The 23,002-nt window shown below is 43.4% G+C and overlaps 1 protein-coding gene across 1 annotated transcript in view; it reads left to right on the top strand.

Moving 5' to 3' along the window:
* The window catches only part of srbd1 (S1 RNA binding domain 1), a 66,875-nt gene that overhangs the window by 27,181 nt on the left and 16,692 nt on the right, over nt 1-23,002 (top strand). The window contains exons 15-16 of the mRNA XM_071537310.1: nt 9,365-9,456; nt 13,183-13,265. Of these exons, the coding sequence (XP_071393411.1) occupies nt 9,365-9,456; nt 13,183-13,265 (175 nt within the window). The remainder of the gene's footprint in view (nt 1-9,364; nt 9,457-13,182; nt 13,266-23,002) is intronic.

Here is a 23,002-nt window from a genome sequence, read left to right as displayed (position 1 = left end):
GTGAATAAGCCATTTTCCACATTGTCATACAAACCATATCACAAGCGTATTGACAGGCTCTGTGAAACACTTACCAAAGCAAAATTGCTTATGTTTTCAAAGTGTTTGCATATCCATTTGTGCATTTAGAGTGAAGGAGACACTGTTCTGTCCTGTTGCAGACATGAGTCATTCGGGAAGATTTTAAACGCTTAGGCTACTGAGCTGAGAAATTTTTTATTTTTTTTTTTACATTTTTTGGTGAAGTTGTCACTGGAAAAATTCTAATGGGTAGATGTTTTGTATCATAATTGGATTGTGTGCCTGTGGTTGAGGCTGGTTTTCAGATGCTGGACTGAGATGGACAGAGGAGAAGAGAAAACAGGAGTGGCTGGTTGGGAGACTGCGAGCTGCGTTTGTTTGCCCATTGTTGTTTGTCTGTAGGTGGTTGCACAGAAATATAAAAAAATAGCATAATGAGTATTGTTTAAGAAATGCTTTTGACCCTTTTTTGTTACTGAAACTATTTCCACACACTACTTGATATTGGCTAATACTAGTTAAGGTACAGGCAGTGGAAAACGTAGTATTGATATGATACTACATCTCTAGAAGACCTAACCTCTGGCCTACTTTCCGATTGCTATGATTGAGCTATAATACTTACCATGGGCATGTTTTTGTGTGTGTGCTTGTGGGGTGGGGAGGGGGGGGTATGAAGATTGACAAGTTGACAGTGTTCAGCTGTAATGAGCTGATGTTAATGATATCAGAGGACAAGAATGTCCATGGTAGGGTTAGGGGGATCTTTGGGCAATGGTCATGATACACACACACACACACACACACACACACACACACACACACACACACACACACACACACACACACAAACTGGAAAGATAAGACAAGACAACCGTTGGTCACCATGAACGTTGCACACGCACACATACGTATACAATTTATCTACCACTTGGCACTGTTCTCTCCTGTCACTCCTGAAGGGAGTGAGGTGACCGTTGTATTACATTGTCTCTCTCTGGCCCCCTTTACACCTTGCATTAAAATGCGTCTCGTATCCAGATTGTATCTAGATATGATTTAACCTGATTACATTTACACCTGGTATTAATATGTGTCTCCAGTGTCCACATTGAGATTCGATTGAGATCCGATTGCTCTGTCCAGCTCAAACAACCGAACGTCACATCCTCCTCTCGTTTGCACGGGTCCAAAAAAAAAAAAAAAAGATCATACCCATCCGTGAAGCCGCGCTATTGTATGGACTTATGCTTGCTTTTGGAAGCGGGGGAAGAAGCTGTCTTCAACAACTGGAATGCCGAAGACGAAAGTCGCACGCGATTACGTATTTCCGCCCACGTAGTTGTTGTATGTGGATTGAAAACGCAATTGCATTTACACTTGTGTTCAATGTGGTCACAATGCATCCCTGACCAGCTCCGGAGGTGGTTTGGCCGATCGGATCACAATCCGTCCTCAATGCGTCTTGGGTGCATTTACACCTGTACTTTCATGTGGTCAAGCACTATCTGATTGCAATCCGATCACCCAAAACGCATGTTAATGCAAGGTGTAAAGGGGGTATCTGTCTCTATGTCTGTCTGTCTGTCTCTGTCTCTGTCTCTGTCTCTGTCTCTGTCTCTGTCTCTGTCTGTCTCTCTCTCTCTCTCTCTCTCTCTCTCTCTCTCTCTCTCTCTCTCTCTCTCTCTCTCTCTCTCTCTCTCTCTCTCACACACACACTCACCCTCACACTCTCTCACACACACACACACACACACACTTGCTTAAAAATATTTAGACTCAAGAGGATGTAATAATTTGTACTATAAATTGTTTTTATCCAAAATGTGTGTGTAACTTTTTGGAATGAAACACTTCACATGCACTCCTATGAATCACACAATGCATTCTATATTTTGCTGCATCATGGCTCAGTGGGCGTCAACAGTGAAACCAGTTGTCCGATATGCTGATCTTTGCCACACTTTAACCTGCTGTACTTTGGAGTTGTTTAGGTTCATTATGTAGCTGTTTCTTCGACTCAAGTTGTCTACTGCTGTTAAGAACAAGACTAGTAGGCCATCTATCTCTCTAGTACTAGTCATAGTTCTCTCCTTGACTGGGTCACACTTGTCTTAGAGTTATCAGAGAGCAACACAAGCAGCAAGGTACACACACTCACACACACACACACTCACACACACACACACACACACACACACACACACACACTTACAATGTGTCCTTGACTGCGGCTCTTGTCTTGCCTTCTAGCTTGCTCCTGGTGGGATGAGATCATTATTACTGGCTAGCTGATGTACCTGGAGGACAGTGGTGTAGACTGTATTTATGACTCTGCATGTGGGTGTGGGTGTGTACACAAGTGTGTATCCCCTGTCATGTCCTGTGTCCAGGCATGCTCCCAGGGCCAGGCTGAGTGAGTGATGAACATCCAGTGGCAGGAATAGCGATGACTGAGTGAGATCCAGGCGCTCAGGCCTCACTAAAGGTTGGAAGGACAGATTGAGGGAGGGATGGAGGGATAGTTGGACTTAGAGGCATGGAAATGCCTCAGTCTGGTTGTGAGCTGTATCTTAATTCCCGAGGAAGAAAATGAACCTATAGGCACATGGGAAGGTTATCTCTTTGACTCTGCTCATGAATGGAATAAGGGATGAATAGAGGGATGCAGAAAAATGTTAAGAATGTTCAAAATGTAGAAACATGTAAGAAATGGAAAACACATGTAAACCTACGACAAAACATTAATAGAAAAAAATTGAGATCCTTCTTTCTAAAGGGTTAGGGTTATGGAATATGGAATATGGAAAAAAATATACTTCTAACAAGATTTCCCCAATTTAATGTGCAGCCATAAATGAGCTCTGTTTGACCACATGACAGAACGAGAAGGTTATACAGTATGATGTAATGATTGATTGACAGATGGGTGGAAAGAGTGCTGGACCGAGGGGCTGGATAGATAGAGGGAGGGAAGAATGAGCACACTGAAGGCTGTCCTTCAATCAAATCCTTAGTGTCTTCATTACAAAGGAACCACATCAGGTTGGAGGCTGAAGCTAATATATTTGACTCAGATGATGGAGGGAGGGGGGAAAGATAGAGAGAGATGGATGGAGGAGTGGACATGCCTTAAGATGTGTTTGTGCAGTTTCTTAATTACATAGGATCAGATTTAGATTACAGACTGAAGGTTACACAGGGTGACTGACTCATGGACTGATGGTGGGAGAGGGATGGACCGAGAGAAGAGGTGGAGAGTTGTGTGACAAACCCCCAATTCGAGTGGACGCTCCTGGGCGTCTGAGGAATGGAGGGGGCAGAAGATGGGAGGGACTTGGCCTCTGTCCCTCTGTCCATCTCTCATCATGTCTTCCTCTGTCCTCTCCTTGCCTTTACTCATCCAGCCGGTGGGGATGGACCGTGACATCAGTGTCCTCCCTCTTCACTTTTCTTTTGATCTTTTGTTCTTTCTTGTTTGATTTCTTGCTTTATTTTTCTTTTTTGTTCTTTCATTCGTTCATTCTGTCTTGCTTGCCTTTATTGCCTTATTCTTTCTTTCTTTCTTTCTTTCTTTCTTTCTTTCTTTCTTTCTTTCTTTCTTTCTTTCTTTCTTTCTTTCTTTCTTTCTTTCTTTCTTTCTTTCTTTCTTTCTTTCTTTTTCTGAGATTGAATTTCACTATGTAAGGCAACAAAACTGTAGCTGTGTGTGTTACCTGGTATATATTTTCTAGTTGGCTTCTTAACAGCCTGAAATTTGTGATTTGAGACAGACATTTAGAATTGAAAAGTGTTCAAGGGTCCCTAAATATGGCTTTTGTTTTTGCAGCAGATGGTGCCACAACATAGTGATGGTTCCTGGAAAAAGTATTCTCTGGGGTTTGTGTTGCTCAGGGTGGGGGGTTGAGGACCTTGGGCATTGGCAGGTGGTGGACAGTGTATATATGCCACCCTCATCCCTATCACCCACACCCCCCCTTTCCCCTCTCACCATACCCCACTGGTGGTCAGTCTCTGTCTCTTCTTCTCCTCCATCCCTCCTTCCACCCAGCCCTCCCTGCCATCCTCCCCTAGGGTTCCACTGTTCCCTGCGATGGCCCTGCGTGTGACGAACATGTGTGATGAGTGTGTGTGACATTCTTTGTGTGTGTGTATTTGTGTTCATATGTGTGTGTGTGCGCATGCTGGTGGATATGTGTTTGTGCGTGAGACAAGTGCGGGCCTGCCCTACCACCAGATTGACATGAGTGTCTGTGAGGCTTTGCTCTTTTCAGACGTGCCTCGCACTGGCAGTTGGAGTTTGTGTGTGTGTGTGTGTGTGTGTGTGTGTGTGTGTGTGTGTGTGTGTGTGTGTGTGTGTGTGTGTGTGTGTGTGTGTGTGTGTGTGTGTGTGTGTGTGTGTGTGTGTGTGTGTGTGTGTGTGTGTGCGTGCGTGCGTGCCTGCCTGCCTGCCTCCTAGCGCCTTGCTGGAGACTGACGGCCCCTGACACCTGCCATTTGGACGCTTTTCTCTGTGAAAAATGTCATCGTCTTCAGACCCGACGTGTGTGTATGTGTGTGTGTGTGTGAGAGAAAGAGATGGTCCGTCCCTCAGTTAGTCTCCCTGAGGTCAAGCTTTGCAGCTGACTGAACAATGGGCCCAAGCTGTTTGAGCAGCCGGGACAGAGCGACTTGAGTGTGTGTGTTTTTTAGATGAACATTTTGGGATCCTAACAGCTCGTTCTAAGACAGTAATAGGAGGCATATCCTAACACAAGTTACTTTGGTTAAAAGGAGTCCACCAGATGGCATATGTTATGTTAGTTAATTGTATTTTTATATGCAATAAATGGATTTTTTTTGCGTTGCTGCATATTTTGTTCATTGTGGCTGTTTAGTTACAGAGTTTTCACAGTCTTCATTCACCATTAAAAGATATTTATTTTCAGATATTGGAGGCATTTAAGTTGTTAGCATTTGTTACAGTAACAATGTCAAGTCAGTGGGGCTAAATAACCCAAATCACTTGCAGTACATTCCACACTGTTTCACAGCCTGCTTTGGTATTTCAATGAATTTAGATAGCATTTTTAAAGTAAAACACTAGCTTCCAGTGCATTTCATGATGAATTGGATAGGCTTCTCAAACACCCAAACTATACCTTTAGCTCAACAGTTTGGATAAATGAGGTCCTTCCATACACATACAGAAGTTAAAAGAATAAAACAAATAGCAAATTCACCGTAAAACAAAAATAATTTACCTGTGTTACTCAATATTTGTGATCAACAACCTTCACAAGCAGAGACCTAAAGCTGTGATATAATCTAGAGGAAATTTAATATTCCTCCATTGACCATCTATGTAGCTGAGACTGACTGTGGACTCCGGGAATGGTTGTTTGAGCTTTTACATGAAGTTACATTGGAATCACCCTGCGTGGACAGTGTCCACAGAGTCAGTCACTTTTGAGGGAGCAGCTTCAGATATGTTGGGCTTAACTTTTTGGGCCGGTGCTCCAAAAATTGCCTGTGTGGGTGGTCCATGGCCTCAGCATGACTTGAGGTAGAGCGATGTCTTCAAACCTTCAAAATCAGAACATCAAGCTGGCACTGTTCATGGTTCTACACTGCTGTCATTGTATATGCACATGCTCCTGAAAATATAAACTGTTCCCTCAAAATAAACAAATGATTTCTTCTCAGTCCTAATTTCTTTTGAAAATGTAGGTGTACATGTACTTCATGGAGAAATATCACTCTTTACAAATACTAACACTCATTTGCAGTATAGTGCTAGAGTGGTATGTGCTTTGCTTTGACATATCGGGATATGCCTATGTCGTCTAGAAGTAAATTCTCTTCCCCCTCCCTCCTCCCCTCCCTCCTCCCCACTTTTTTGTCCTCTGTATCAGGTTAAATGGTGATGATATTGCCCTTGTTCCTCTCTGACCGATCTGATGAGCTGTTTTAATTAAGATTAAGCCTGTGTGTGTGTGCCAGAAGGCTATAATGAGGTATCAAAGTGTGTATCCATCTCTTCCAATGTTAGTAATCTTGAGGGGCAGTGGGAGCCAGTGTTTGTGTACATGTGTCAGGCCCAGGGGTGTGTCTCAAAGAGGACCAGTAGGGGGACAGATTGGGGAGCCAGCTTATGACTTTGCCCCAGGACGGGACAGGGCTAACAGCAGGCCTGTGTTTTTGTGTATATATATATGTGTGTGTGTGTGTGTGTGTGTGAGTGAGAAAGAGAGCGCGAATAAATGACAACCCTAAAGGGCCACCAAGTCATCGCTTTACACCGAGAGGCGACCATTGACTTTGTGTCTGTGAGAGTGTGTGTGTGTGTGTGCGCATCTGTCCACTTAGGCCAGAGAGCAGGGGAACAGACAACCTTCTGCTGGCTGCCAGGGCGATGCCCTCACCATAGCGACAGCCTTGGACACCATGGCGATGAGGGCTCTGAGCTGTATCCATGACAGTGCCGTTACCCAGCTGCCCCAGCGGCGGGCTTAATTAAGTCAGACATGATAGGGGCTAGTGGCCTCTCTTTCGCCACCCCTGTCCTCTCGCACTCTATTCTTTTCTCTGTTCTTTTCATTATATCTTTCTCCCTCTCCCTCTTCTCTCTTTTCCCTCTGTCTCTGTTGCACTCTACCTTTGTCACTCTGTGTCTCTGTCTCTTTCTCTGAAGCGCTGCCTCTCTTTCACTTGACCTCCAGCGTTCCACAGCGCTGTATCTCAATGAGGCCAGAGAGGGTTAGGTGTGTGTGTGTGTTTTGTGTACTTTCCGTTCAGTGGCCAAACTGAAAGCCTTGTCTATCTGTGTGTAATCTGTGTATGTTTGGGTAAAGTGGAGGTTTCTGAAGTATATTCATACACAATCCATCTAGGATGGCCTCTTGCTCAGCATAACTGTGTGTGTGTGTGTGTGCGTGCGTGCATGCCTGTGTGTGTGTGTGTGTGTTGGGTTAATGACCAGCTCTGAATTGACCTCTCTGAAGGTCATGTGCCAGCGCTCGTTAGTAGCGTCACCATGGCGATATGTCAGCTGTCAGCACGATAGACGTGAGGCTGACAAAGAGAACTGTGGGGCGGAGGGAGAGATGAATAGAGAGGATGGGCAAGAGAGAGAAAGAGAGAGGAAGGGAGGACAAGTTCATTTAAATGTGATTCTCATCAGAAGGCCTCTGCCACTTCTCATTAACGAGATACTTATAATTGGCAAGGTTATGGTGGCAAGGTCCAAGCCCCTGGGATAGTGTGTGTGTGTATGCATGCCACAGAAGGATTCATTTTGAGTGGTGGACACTGGGTAGGCGGTGACCCCCTCACCATATTGGTCTGCCCTGAGGAAAATGCCCCCCTCCCCCAACTATATGCATCTATCCATCCCTCCCTCTCTATCCATCCATCCGAGAGAACAGGAGGCCTGAACAATAGCCCAATATGACAGGATCAGTTGTATGTCCGCACCACTGACACCGGTATCAGTAACATTGTTGTACCACAGTCCAGTCTATGTGGTGATGGATGATAAGCGGCCTACTTTAGAGACTGAATACATTAACATGGTAAATAGCATCGTTTCCTGCTGATGTTGCCATGTGAAATTAGTTCACTTTCATTGTTGTGAAAAATGTATGAAATTTTTCACCAATTTCAACTGAGTCAAATATAATAAAAAATGCCAAGGATATTAATGGTGGAGGGGGGCGGTTGGAGATGAAATATAAGGCCTTTTTTTAAGTAAAAAAAAAAACATTTGAATCTCTCAAATAATCTGAAGGTACTGCAAATGTTTTGCAACGTTTTTTGAAAAACTAACGATCAAAAAAACCCAAAACTAAATGTGAAATTGTTTAAAATTCACATACAACAGTATATTTTCTTTCTGCAGTTGGATATGTATATATATAAAATATGATCATCTCTAATATACTGGAATATATGTAAAAAAAGATAGATTTGGGGTGTCCTGGTGAAACAGTGGTCTAAGGCGTGTATCTTGTAACCGCAACATCCTGGGTTCGTATGCAGCTCATGTCATTCCCCTCTCTTTCCTGATCTTTCCTGTCTCTCTCCACTTTGTGTAATAAAATAGAAATAGAAATTCCAAAAATAATCTTAAAAGATGGGTAGATTTGGGCAGGTTTTACTGGGTGATTGTAGTTGTATCCATCTGCCCTCCCATTCAATGTACAAATGGCAATACACTGCATTGGCCTCTAGATGGCACTAGTGTCACATGAATTGGCAGGGCACTGCACAGTCTGCTGGCTGGATGTTCTGTATTTTATAAGACTCACACACAAACATCTCCTACTACACTGTTAGATTGTCCGTTGTTCATTTGCCTTTGGTTTCAACGTATGAGGGTGGTGATACATTCGGCAATTTTTAGGGAAAAATAGATGCGTTGGCTGGCAAAAAGATGTTTCCATTTGATCAAAGCAATAATACTGAAGTGATTTGTTGTGCACTTTTATCCAACAAAAGTTAGCACATAGAAAAACATATCTAGCCGTGGATTAGAATTCATATAGCTTCTAATTTGAGACTGTGTAATAGAACTACTGAACTACATGCCCTTTCAAATACCTTTTAATGACGAATGAATGATATTCAATTCAAGGTGAAAAGAACCACACTGTTAAAGATTGCATGTATAAACTATTGACCCTGTGTTTAACTCTATGAATAGGTCTTCAGAATACGTCAGTCAGTAAGTCTATGAAGTACAGCTTCACAAACACAACCTTTTAATGGTCTGAATTGGACAAGTACTTGACATTCAGTGCTTTTTTCCTGTTTACATTGTAAATGGTTTTCATTTTAGTGGTATGTAAGAATTCTTGTTCCTTTGTCCTCCCTTATGAATGTAACCGATTGGCCATAATTGTGTCAGCAGTCATGCTGAAGCTCTGACTGCCAAGGTTCAACCAGAGCCAAATAAGGAACCTGTTTTAAAATACTGTCTAAGGCAATGGTGTTTTTGTCCCATGACCATGCCATGACATGTCTTTCAAAAAGTAGTAATTGCTCACTATGATTTTTCTCTCGCTTTACCTCCCTCTCTCATTTCTCTCCTTGTCTCTCTACACTCCCCTCCACCCTCTCCACCTCATCTTATATCTCACTCTCTCCCACCTACAATCCCTCTCCCTTTTTCCTGCCCTCCATATCCCTCTATCTCCTTCACCCCTCACCCCTGTGACCCACTCTCCTCTCTCATTTTCTCTCTCTTTTTCTCCCTATCCCTTTATCTCTCTTCCACCTTCTCCTCTCCCTCCCCTCTCTCTCACCCCTTTCTTCCCACTTTGCCACTCACCTTCCCTGTCTCTTTCCCCCTCATTCTCCCCAGTATAACCAATGAGGCGGGAGCGTCCATCTACAGTGTGAGTCCCGAGGCTGTTAAGGAGATGCCAGACCTGGACCCCAACCTGAGGAGCGCAGGTTAGACAAACCAAAGTCCATGGACAAACCAAAGTCTCTCGACCAAACCAGCTGCCGTGCCACATTGAACGGAAAGGGAATAGAGAAAGAGAGAGACAGACAGAGAGAGAAGAATAGATATCAGGAAGGAAAGCAGAGGGTGATTAGAAAGAGGATAGGAGAAAATAGGAGAAGGAAGGAGGAGTAAGGATAAGAAGGGATAGAGAGGAGAGTAAACAAGGAGAGGGGTCTAGTGGGTTTGACCTCAGGGTTTTCTTCCCCCGTTGAGAGTATTGAACCATGTGCGTAAATATGCCGACCTCCTGGATTGACATTACGATATTTGGTTCTCCTGGTCCATCCCACCATGCAATGCTCCACTTCTTCCTCTCTGTGTTTACTGGCAAGAGCAGTGGATGTCAACATTCAGAAATTTCACACTGTGGGATGGATAAGAAGGGACTCATTCCAAAACACTATACACCCATTTGGGAATGAAATTATACCTGATGTTCATTGCTTAATCTTATAAAAAAGAAAAAAAAAAGTTGCTGTTTTGATAGTGAGGAGCTCAAGATAGCTAAGAACTTGAATTTGATTTAATATTACGTTTTGCTTTGGTGCCAGCAACCATTTGGTCAGAGTACAGGAAGTGCCACAATTTTTCAAATGGCAGAAATCTCATTTTGGAATGAAATACTTCATATGAAAATAGCAGTGAGATCAAACAAGAGGTGGGTGTCTTTCAACATCATGCCCATTGTTAGTCTATACTCTTCTACCACTGGATATGGGGTGGAAGTAAAGCAAATTGGTAAAAATGCAGGTGATGAGAGTGCATGTAAATTGAAATTTTTTTATAAATTATCAAGCAATTTGAGACAATTTCATAAACAATGGCGCCGTAACTGTCTATCATTCACCTTTTCATTATTTGCTGTTCACACGCACAACCAAATCACTGTTTAGTGCTTAAGGTGAGCAGCCTCAGGGTAATTTATTGTGTAATGCAAGCAGGCAGCTAAATCTCAGTCATGTTTCCTGAGGTTCTCTGCTCTCAAATTGTTACTTCCACCCTCTTACCAAGAGTATGTTGTCACATTATCAGTGATTGTCTGGTGTTGCCGTTACGCTTAAGGGAAAGACAGAGTGAGGACAACACAGATTCTCACTGTCTTTTTCCCTCTGTCTATTTCTTTCATGCTTTCAATTGCCTCTCTCCCTCCTTCTCTCTCTTGCTTCCTTTCTCCCTTCGTCCCTCACTCACTCCACATACTACATCATCGAAAACTGTAGAAAAAAAAAAGTTTTTAAAAGAATCAAACAGAGTTTTGGAGAACAAATGTTTCCAGCAGACTTCCTCTATAAAAGCCATAAATCAAGCGAGGTTGGATTATTCCTCGCTAGTTTCCTGTGGTCAGCAGCACTGAGAGCCATGGAGAGCCGTATTTATACCCCTAATGAAAGCCATGAGAAATCTGACTTTGGATGGATATAAAAGGAGGGGGTGCTGAGCTTGGACGCTATGGTTACAGGGTAGGAAGTATCTATGTAAAGACAGTGTGTTTGTGTCTGTCTGTTTGTCTTTGTGTGTGTGTGTGGTTGTTCAAAGCCGTGTATTTATCAAGAGCGTGTGTGTGAGGCATGTGTGTGTTTCTGCCTCTGTCTATGTCTGTGTAACATGCTTGTATGTACAGTAGGGAATTTGTGTCTCCTGGTGCGAGAACTAGGGACACCTAGTGGCAATAGACAACATTTCAACCATTCACCAGGACGACTGTCCAGATTTTCAACTTGTTTCTCTGTTTTTCTGCTTTATTCTTTGCTTAATTCTTTTGCTGTTTCTCTTCTCTTCTCTTCTCTTCTCTTCTCTTCTCTTCTCTTCTCTTCTCTTCTCTTCTCTTCTCTTCCCTTCCCTTCCCTTCCCTTCCCTTCCCTTCCCTTCCCTTCCCTTCTCCTCTCCTCTCCTCTCCTCTCCTCTCCTCTCCTCTCCTCTCCTCTCGCTTCCTTCCCTTCCCTGCTCCCCAGTCTTATAGTACTTTATTTGGCTCATAAACTTTCAATAAGTGCTGGAGAGTTGCGCTGGGCTCCATTTACAAATCAGCCCCTTTTAGAGGGAGAGAGGGAGAGAGGGAGAGAGAGAGAGAGAGAGAGAGAGAGAAGGGAAGAGGACAGGGGAGTTTTGGTGGTGCAGTGAGCAAGGCCAGGGCTGAAACTCCATCCCTGTCTAAATATTATCTCAGGCAGCAGCCTCCCACCGCAGCCAGAGGAGAGAGAGAGAGAGGAGAGGCATTGATTCCAGACATACTCCCTCTATCCCATCCCATCCCTCTTTTTCCCTCCCTCCCTCTCTCTCTCTGTCTCTGTTTGTCTGTCCGTTCCGCCTTAAAGATCTAAGTCTGAGGCATCTAGTAAAACACACCACACTACATCATCGTTGTCCATTGAAATTCAGACAAGCAGCAGGAAGGACAGAGTGAACGGGGACAACATTTCCTGTAATGTTGGGTCTGTCATATATGTTTTAGATACCTAAGACGATGCTTTCAACATGTGTCCTTCAACACGTCCTTTTTCATTACTTTCATTATGATTTAATACCTCAAACCATTTTCTATGTCGAGTTATTTGATAGACATTTTGTACTGATTCACCAATACCACAGGCTTCCAGTGTGTGTGAAAATGTACATTAGACACCTCAGAAACCTAATAAAATCACCACGTTGGATGGACATGCTGTACTTGATGTCTGTGACATCATTTTGCCATAATACAGCCTCTGAAAAGCTTCATTAGACACTGCATTGTGACAGAATGGAGCAAATCTTTTGAAAAAAGCAGTGCTTTTGTGAGCATGGACCATTTTCATTAAATGAGATCATGGGTTTTTGAACTTGGGTTTTTGAGGTGCTTTTGATATTTTTTTCATATACAATGAAAGCCTTTGACATAAAATGATACCAATTATCTGAACAATCAAAAAGATACAGAACAACAATCTGAGGTATTAGCTTCTATCAAGGCAGGAATGGGCTGTTGCGTGCCCTTTGGCTTTTGGGGGGCACATGTGTTTCAAGGAGTGAATGTGCATGGTTGTAGTGTGTGCGTGTGCGTGTGTACTGTATGTGTGTGTGTGTGTGTGTGTGTGGTGATGTCATGTATTTTGGGGTGTATGTGAATGAGTGTGTTTATCATTTTTCTCCTTGTCACTGGGCCCTGCCAACACATTCATGCAAAAGACATTTGGCTCCATTTGCAGCAGGCTGAAACCTTACAGACGCCATCGTTAAAAGCAACCCTAGTTTGATGGATACACACTGTGTGTGTGTCCATGTGCACCCATGTGCGTGTGTGTTTGTGTCTGGTCGTGCGTGCCTGTGCATCTGTTAAAATTTGTAGTTTTTAAGGCCCACGGCTGCAGCATTTATAAGGAAGCTTTGTGACAGGTGCAGAGGCTCCAATTGAACGGCAGCTTTAGAAATCATTAGTGGGGGCGGGGGAATCACAATTAGGGTTGGCCTGCCTTCAGGCCAGTGCTGTAATATGCAGACAATTTGCATATTCAGTAATTATAAATCATATGGATTTGCATATTCAATAACTGTAATTCAGATGGCAAGTTTATGAAAAAACAATACTCATGAGACACTCTCTTTTGTGTTATTCCCTTCCCTTCTCTGTCTGTGTGTGATAATTCTTATGGTCTTTCATGTTTTGGAATATAATGGTGTGTGTGTGTTGACAGTGTCTATTGGAAGACGTGTTCAAGACCCAATGGCTGAGCTGGTGAAGATTGATCCTAAACACATAGGCATTGGAACATATCAGGTAAGTCTATGTGTGTGTGTGTGTTTTGGTGGGGTGCGGAGGTCTTGAGATGCTCCTAGTGGGAGAGCTTCTTGTCCCTGGGCAATGGAACATCTGCTTTCAGTTAGACTGAAGTGAAGTGCTGAGTAGACAAGAGGTTTCTGCCTTTGTCTGTGCGTATCGGGGGCAGGGGTACAAGGCCTGTTGGTGTGAAAACACATCAACCATAAACTCTGATCATACACACGTGCGCTGTCCTCTGTACTTGCTTATTTGCTGCAGAACAACAAACTTAGAAAGATCCAGTGCATGTATGTATATTCTGGCCTGCTGTTAATTTGACTTTATTTTCCCACAGAGGTCTTCGGGAGTTTAGGCTTGTGTTCTTTTTCCAGCGAAATAAAAAACATGGGAGGGGGACTTGAGGAACAGAAAGAACGAAGGAGGGAGAATGTAACGGCACAAATGAGAGGAAGAGAAAGAGGGTGAGAGAGAGAGAGGGGGAGAGAGAGAGAGGACACGCAGGCAGGAGAGTAGACAAACTTGGCTGAAGCCTGTGTCAACAGATGATGCTAACGGTGACAGCTAATTCAATTAATGGAGATCAGCCATGACGTGTGTTTGGACTGTGTTTACTTGTGTGTGCACCGGTGTGTGTGTTCATGTGCGTATATGTGTTTCAGCGCGTGTCCAGACGACACAAGCATTGGCTCAGAGTATGTTGTTTTTGTTCTGTGTGTGTGTGTGTGTGTGTGTGTGAGAGACAGGCAGGACAAGCATTAGCTCATTGTGCCTACTATTTACACCAGCTATTAATACAATCATGTTCAAGTAGAACTCTACATATACAGTAGGCCATGGAAAATACTTGGGTCAACATAGAAACAGAGGAAATTGAGAGAAAGGGAAGCAGGAATAAAAGGAAGAGGAAAGAGGATGGTAGAATAGTGTGGAAAACAGTGGATAGAAGCAACAGCAGGAGAAGCTTAAATTCCCAGACTGACAACATCAGATGCAACCAGTAATTAGGAATGCAGGGGTCAAAGCCACAGCACCCAGACAATAGATGTAACAAATATTCCTAGAGATGTTCTGGGTAAAAAAACCAAAACAAAACAAAACAAAAGAACCAGGTAGAATAGCTAGATTTTTAATGGACAAGACAGGATCATGATCAGGCACAACTAGAGGAGAGGATTTAATTTAGAGGGGAGAGGAGGGTGGCAGGGGGACATGAATTGTTTCTTGAAGAGATAAATTTTTAGGTTACAGTGGAAGATAGGGAGGGAATCTGCTGTCTTGACTTGGATGGGAAGGCCATTCCTCCACCGGGGAGCCAGGAGGAAGGAGAGTTGATGCAGGGTGGAGTGATTACCAGGTCCTCCTAGGGAATGAAGGGAAGTCCATACTTCAATAGCACAGACTTGGGTCCCAAGCACCTCTTTTTTTTTTTTTTTTTTTTTTTTTTACTTTCAGTGCTCAGCATATGCTTAGGGGATGCACCAGTTGTGATTCCTTTTTACCACTGTAAACCTGTTTGCTTACTCTTTCCTCAATGTTTGAGTGGTTTTAAGATTCATCAGCCGGCACGCTGGGCACTAAAAAGCATCCTCATTTGGTAGTATTGTCAACAGAGCATCTTCTTCAATGTCAGCAAGAAAAAGAAGCGGTGTAAAGGAAGATTCCCAGTGGACACCCAGTCCAAGACAGAGGAAAAGAGGAAGGGAGAGAGTAAGGGAGAGAGGAAGAGAGGGGATCATGAAAGGACAGCGGAGGATGACAAAACTTGATGGGAAAGGAATGATGGAGGATTTAAGGAGGAGGGGAGGAAAAAGGAGATTGAAAGGAGAAAGGAGGAGGCCATAACCTATAAGTGTGTATGTGTCTCCATGTGTGTGTGTGTGTGTGTGTTAGGTCACAGGCCCGTGTCTCTCATCACGTCCTGACCGGGCTCTCCAGGGCGCCTGGGGTTCTGCGCCTCCCGCTCTCAGATCATGTGACTAGGTCAACAAACGATAATCTGACCGGGTAAATAAACGCTGGGCGATGACAGATATGAGATGGGACATCACTTTGACCTGCTTGCGCGCACACACACACACACACACACACACACACACACTCCTCATCCCATTTTAGAATGCTCACACAAGAGTCAAAGGGTAAGTGTGTCAGTGTGTGCGCGCTTGCATGTGTGCATATATCTTTGTATGTGCTTTTGAAAGTTGTATGTATGTGTGTGGTTGAGAGAGAGTGAGTATGAGACACAGCATGTTCATCCATGCACGTGTGTGTTTCTGCACCAAGTGCTTTTGTGTGTTGCATGGCATCTTGAACTTAGTTGAGTTAGCTGGAAGTTTATTACCATTAGGCCCAAAAAGCACAAGGGCAGATGTAACCCAAGACAGTTGGCACAGCATGCGCTCTCTTTCCCTCTCCCTCTGCTGACCCAGTGAGTGACAGCTCTGAGAGAAAGGAGGAAATGAGCTGAGGGCTAAAAAAGAGAGGCCCATTAAAATCAGATTGGACGTAACTATAGGCCTGGGAACGCTGTTTTCACTACACCACCACTGGCAGGCTTTAGTTTTGCTGGATACTGCGTTTGCCAGATATACATGGAGTTGAGTGGAAAGCCTAGTTTATTAGAATTGTTTTGGAAAAAAATATGTTACTGTGACATGGATTGTCTTTGCTAGATTTAAAAAGTTTCAGAATCTCTCTCTAGATTTGGGATAATATGTTGTATGTTTTTGAGCACACTACAGGATTGTTTGCACTTAGTGGGTGTGGCCTGTTGACAGCTCGTTCACCTGTCAGTCATCTCTGTTAGTTGTGATGGCCTGTTGACAGCTGGGTAATCCCCAGGGCTGGGTTTAAGCTCTGTGAAACTAACTGCTACTGGAAAACACACACACACACACACACACACACACGCACGCACGCACACGCACACAGACACACACTTCTGTGAGAAAACATTGCCCGCCAGCCGGATATTAAAGAAACCGTCACTCTTCACCTCACCTCTTTTTGCCACTCTCCTTCTCTAGCTCCATCTTTCTTCTACTCCTTCCTCTGCTCTCGTTCTCTATCCTTCCTCTGCCCTCCTTTCCTGCCCTATTATTTGATTTTTTCTCTCAAGTGCTACAACATGTATTGTGGCTGAATGTGAGGTACAATATTTGGCCCCAGGTCATGCAAGTGATGTCACTTTTCACACCAAAGCCACTGTGGCTCTGCCTACAAAGCTGTGTGTGTGCGTGTGTGCGTGTGCTTGCCTATCTCCACGCTTGAATGATAGTGCCTGCGGGTGAGACAAGAGCAGACAGAACAGAGCAAAGGAAGTGGAGAGAGGGAGAGAGAGAGATGCAGGATTGAAAGTGATTGATAGCTCCTGCCTTGTTGACGCGTGGGAAAAAAGCATGTCTGCTCTGCTAAAGGCTTTTTCGATGGCAGAAGGCGCCAAACATTACCTGCAACTATTTTAGTGTTTCCTCTAGATCTGTCACAGCCTGTGTGGGTGTGTGTGTGAGAGGTGAGTCAAGCTTGTATCTTAGCTTGTATAGTGGGTTTATACAGGCCCATGCCAATGCACTAACTAATCATTTCTGTATTTGACAATTAGATGGCTGTCATCTCAGGCTACTTGTTCTATTGCTGTACAATTTACGTGAGGATGTTTGTCTTTCTGTGGTTATGGTTGTATTTCCTTTTACTCTGTACAGCACTTTGATGCAAATCTGTTTTGTTAACGTTTCTCTATAGAATTAATTTATTCGATGTAATTGGATTTGAAACAGTTGTTTCCTGTTTTCCTGTTTACTGTAATGCCGTAGCATGGAATGAGCTACAGACCAAAGTTTGTGCTGAATTGTATTCTATGTTACAAGTCCTGCTCACTGTGTCATTCGGACTTCCGGTACCTCTGAATGATTGGCAATGGGAATCTATTGCCGTTTTCTCACACTCTGTCTTTCAATTCCTCAGGTAGAGAGAGTGTGTGTATGTGTGTGTGTGTGTGTGTGTTTGTGTGTGTGTGTGTGTGTGTCAGGGGTGTGATGGGAGAGTGAAGACAAAACGATGCAAATGGCATGTTTTAATTGCCTGTTTTCTCGCCACCTCAGGCTCTGTGTGTGTGTGTGTGTGTGTGTGTGTGCACATGCATAGGTGTGTAGTTGTTTTGCACAAAGTTGAGTAATAGCCATTAGCTATCATAAGGGGTGTTAAAAAAAACATAAAGCTATCTCCTTTCTGTCATATCACTTTCAGCTGCTGATTTACGAGCGGTATTTAACCACACACGCATGCACACACACACACACACACACACACTCACGCTCCAAGCCAAGCCTACCTACCTCATATGTGTTAAAGAATGAATTCTCAAAGGGATTATTGAAGCTGTCAATCAAGGAGAGAATGACCTTCAAATAACCTCAGGCTCCTTGTCAGTTTGCACAGAAAGTCCATTGATTGTCTAAGAGTCAAGCTGATCATACACAGGAACATTTTAGGGCAAAATTTAGGGCAAAACTTGCCAGCAATGAGTATAAGCAACTGGGCAATGGGCAAAGAGGGCAATGGGCAATGGTGACTGACAAATTTGACAGTTGGAGGAGTAAAAATTTATAAAATACCATACTGCTGCCATCACTATGATCTTGGCCTTGTCCTTTCTACTGAAAATGTAATTTAATTCATTTTATCAAGGTTATGCAGCATAACATTAGGCTTATGTATCTGGGTCTGTTCAGTTAACAAAAGAGAATAATCTATTCTACTGGCATCTAACAGCTAGCTAGCTTGATTAAATATTATATTAAAACAATCGCAGCTATTATTTCCTAGTCGTGTTTCAGCCATTATTTTGAAAATACCTGAGGACAGGTCACCTGACGTGTCCTTGCTCTCTGATCAAGTTTGTCTAGATTTCAAACTGATACATTGTTTTTAGTGAGAAAATATTTCTATCCAAATCTGCCAGCAAATTTTACCCCAAATTTGCCCTAACCATTTGCCTGTGTATCATCACCTTTAACAATGTACTATAGCAACTCCACAGGCAATGCTATTGCACACCTGTGGCATTTTTTTTCCTTTATTAGACAGATGAAAGTTACTTTACTTTTCTTGATGAATATAATAGCACTTCTACTACTGGCTACTTCCCCAGTTGATGCTTGAGCGTTCACTTATTTTACTTATGCACTTATTGTAAGTCGCTCTGGATAAGAGCTTCTGCATAATGCCTAAATTGTGAGAGACAGGAAAGACTGGCAGAGAGGATGACATGCGACAAAGGTCCTGGGCCAGGTCTGAACCCAAGATGTCGCAGTTATATGGTATACACCTTAGACCAGGACGCCCATGTGCTTTTATTTTTCCCTTGCAGAAGGATTTCTCAGGGCGAGCTCCTAGTTGCTCCCTGAAAATGCTCTACCTACCAGAAACCAGACCAGAAACTGAATATAGAGGAGAGTTAAAGGGGTTCAGGTGCCACTCCCCATCTCTCCATCTCCCAAACAGCACTTCCCCCTGGGCCCCCGCTTGCCACATGTACCAAGATTTTGTAATGCAATTTGTTTGTCTTCACCAGCCACTGCCACATTATGTGGGAAAAAATTCTGTGGTGGTCCCTTAGTGTTTTGAAATATGGCATAAAGTTTTATGAAGATTATTATTTAGTAATTTAGGAATGAATGGGTCTGGGCATCCTGGTATCTCAGTGGTCTAACGCGCGTGCCATGTTGGCACGGCGTCCTGGGTGCGAATCCGGCTTGGGACCTTTGTTGCATGTCACCCCCCTCTCTCTCCCAGTCTTTCCTGTCTCTCTCTACTTTGTGCTATCCAATAAAGGCAAAAATGCCCAAAAAATAATTGTAAAAAAACCCAAAAAGAATGAATGGGCCTGAAATCCACACAAGTGAACCAGAAATTTGAATTGTGCTCACACCAAGGTCTTACTTTACACTAGCCTAATTGCTTGTTAAAACATGGGTGAGGACCCAAAATGGGTGGTTGCTCCCCACATGAAAAGAGTAGAAATATATTTTAATGAGCATGATTTGCAAGACGAGAGAATAAATGTCTCATGTCCCAGGCTGAATAGAATGAAGAGGGGCCAAATGCCATTTGATCCCACAGTTTTTAATGATCTTACTGTTAGCCTTCCATCACTCACTGCCCTCAGGCTCTTTGTGCATGCCGCCATTCTGGCTCCAGTATGGTTCCAGTTGCCAAACTCTGAGTGGCATCATTCATAAACTGTATGTCAGTCCAACGACCTCCACCAGCATTGTGGCTGCATGTCAGTCAGCACCTCAGCCCTCAGCAGTCGCTTCGCCTCACTTTTTTCTCTCTCTGCTTCTCTCACTTTCTCTTTCTCTCTATTCTTTCGATTTGCGGATTAAGAGGGAGTACATGTCTCAGGTTACAAAGGGGATCTGTGTGTGTTTGTGTGTATGTATGTGTGTTTTCAGTTGTTGCTCCTCTCACAGTGAAATAACTCCACATTGTGAATCTGCAGTTTGTTTTCAGTCTTTCTCCCTCTCTCTCTCTCTCTCTCTCGCTCTCTCTCTCTCTCTGTCTCTTGCCCCTCTATTTTTCTCTGTCTATCTCTCTCTGATTGACGTGTGGTAAGTCAGACACATTAAAGAGCTGTAAGAGCTGTAGGTGCAGACAGAAACACTTTGTTCTTGCGTCTTGGTTGGCTGGCTTCAGCTGGTTTCTTGGCCAATCCAAATGCGACCTTCACACTTACAGATCCAGTCCGTTGGCTTTAGATGGTTTTGAGGTTTGGGAGTATGGGCTTTGGGACCAGGGAATGGGTGGAGAAAGTGGAGGTGGTTTTGAAAAAGGGAGGTAGGCTTTGTGTGAGGGTGGATGGAATTAGAGTTTAGGTGAAGGTCTGTTCATGGGGTATCAAGGTGTGTGTGTTTCTGTGTATGTCTGTAAGTGAAGCCTGAAGTGAAGTCTGGTGTCATTAGTTGGCCTTTTCTGGACTAAGCTACAATTTTTACCCCTTACTTTGTGTGTGTGTGTGTGTGTGTGTGTGTGTGTGTGCGCGCGCGTTAGATTCCCCAGAGCAGTGCTTATTCCCTTTACCAATAAGACTGTTGTTGAATACTTTCGATTGATTCCAAGTGTGGTCAGAGTAAAAGAGAGAGGAGTAGGGCAGAAGCGAGGGAGGAGATGAGTAGAAAACACAAAGATGTGGGAGAGGAAGTCGAACTGAGAGAAGAAAGGAGGTGTGGAGGAGAGGGAGTAGAGCTGAGACAGAAAACCCCAAAACAATCAATACCACAATCATGGCTAAAATGATAGTTTTTTCATTTGTGTTTTTGGCAAGAATGAGACTTGAGGCAGAGCACACACAGACTTCCAACACCCACTAGCCATTCCTCTAGGCAAGGTGGATGAAAGGAGGAGTGAGAGAGAAAAGAGGGATGGATGGATTGAGAGATAGAGAGAGACATGGGGAGATATGCTCCATTGGTGCACTCAGTGCCTCTGTAAAGTGAGTAGAACGCTGTGAGGGCCTCCGCTGTCTGGATGTCATGACATACACACACACACACTGGATTGTGTGTATGTGTGTTTAATAGAGCAGAACTTCCTTGTATTCTGTAACTGTAACTCTGTTCCACTCCAAAGCCGGCACAGTAACTCACTGTGTCACTGGTGTCAGAGACACACTTCTGTAACACAATATCCATTGCTTAACCTGATTTTTCCTGTTTTTTTCTTCTTATTTGAGTGTTTCTCTCCATCTGTGCCTCTCTCCAGTTCCTCACTCCAGTTCCACCCAGGAACAAACAGTGGCCTCAAAAATGGAAGACTCTTTCTTTCTTTCTTTCTTTCTTTCTTTCTTTCTTTCTTTCTTTCTTTCTTTCTTTCTTTCTTTCTTTCCTTCCTTCCTTCCTTCCTTCCTTCCTTCCTTCCTTCCTTCCTTCCTTCCTTCCTTCCTTCCATCCATCCATCCATCCATGTGTGGGTCCTGTGTCATAAATTTGCATGTGCAGCTGTTAATAGGCTCCCCTGGTGCCTTGGATCTGTGGTTCCTAGGATATAGGTGATTGATGGACAACTTATGAAGCAGCAGTGCTGTTCTAAACCTGAGCCTCCCTCTGTGTGTGTGTGTGTGTGTGTGTGTGTGTGTGTGTGTGTGTGTGTGTGTGTGTGTGTGTGTGTGTGTTTGTGTGTTTTGCTCATCCATGCGTGGATTTACCATATGTTTTCAGGCAGGACTACAAATTTTGATTGTGTGAGGGACGGAGAGACTTCCAGTAGTCTTCTTTTAGGCCAGAAAGCTATTTTTACTAAGCCATGCCACAAGGCTTTGGGTTTCAGTACTGTCAATAGCTAGAAGCATAATGGCACTGTACTGTTTCTCACAAGGCCACTGCTCAGGACCAACCCATAACATCTATTCACACCAATCAATATAAGTAGCTTTTCACATCTGGCTTTGAATCTAGCCTTGGCCCCAGGAGGTAGTGGACTGAGGCTAAATTTGAAGTCAGATTCTGCTTCGTTACTCTATTATAAAGCTCTTTTGCCAGAACTCTCTTTGAAGTGAAATTTGAAAAGCCACTTTTTTCACCACCATATAAACGTCTATGTGATTTAATGATACATAGCTCAGTTTTGCAACTTTTATGTGGTGAGTATGAAGAAACTTAGGTTGTTGCTTAGGTTACTCAGATTAGATTAGCGGCCATGTGTGCTCATTTTTTTGCTTTTGGTGACATACATAAATTCTTTTGGAAAATACATTTTGCAGAGCTATGTTTTGACTTTAAAGGAATAGTTCACCCAAAAATTAAAATCCAGTCATTAACTACTCATTCTCATGCCAGTACAAACTCGGGTGAGTGTTTTTTCTTCATACAACTTACCTGGAGTTCTCCAGGCTCGCTGCTGGAGGAGCTTCTTCCAGTGAATGGGGAGCTGGACGTTCTGCTTCAAAAAGGGCAATAAATGTCCATAAAATTACTCCATAAAGCTTGTGTAGTATAATCAAATCTTCTGACGCCTGACGATCGCTCTATGAGTAAAAAAATATATAATTTTATCCATTATTTCATGAAAATCTGAGTCGATTGCCATTGCATGTACATACTTCCGCATTACCAAACCTCGCGAAGCCACCATGGCCGCACAAGGTTTGTGTGTGTGATAGTGCGCGACCTCCATCTCGTGAGGCTCCTCCAGCAGCGAGCCTGGAGAACTCCAGGTAAGTTGTATGAAGAAAAAACACTCATCCGAGTTTGTACTGGCATGAGAATGAGTAGATAATGAGCGAATTTTAATTTTTGGGTGAACGATTCCTTTAAGCTCAATTTAAGGTGTCATTATGTTATGTTTTTGCAAAATAAATGATGAATGATGCTGTAGTAGAAAATCCCTCATCTCATCTTGTAGTGAATCATCATAAATAAGGATAAAACATGCAACATTAAGCGCTTGAATGTTCCAACATCAATGGAGATTTGTGTGTGTGTTTGTGTGAGTGTGCACGCGCACCTGTGTGTCACCTGTTTACAGTGCCTCAGGTCCTCTCGTGTTGGTCCCACCTCTATAAGGTTACAGCAGGAATGTGAGAACACATTTACTGGGGTTTTACTGCTGGTTAAAACTCACACAAACTCACACACCTTCACAATTCTCATGTGAAAACAGTCTTCCCCGGTGTGACATTACAGGTGATTTCCTTTCCCTCTCTCTCTCTCTCTCTCTCTCTCTCTACCTCTACCTCT

This window comes from Centroberyx affinis, unplaced genomic scaffold, assembly GCF_046629955.1.
Source record: "Centroberyx affinis isolate AG114_WGS23_722 - 3 ecotype Tasmania unplaced genomic scaffold, CSIRO-AGI_Caff_v1 ptg003015l_1, whole genome shotgun sequence".
Taxonomy (NCBI): Eukaryota; Metazoa; Chordata; class Actinopteri; order Beryciformes; family Berycidae; genus Centroberyx; species Centroberyx affinis.
This window is presented reverse-complemented; position numbering and strand designations above follow the sequence as displayed.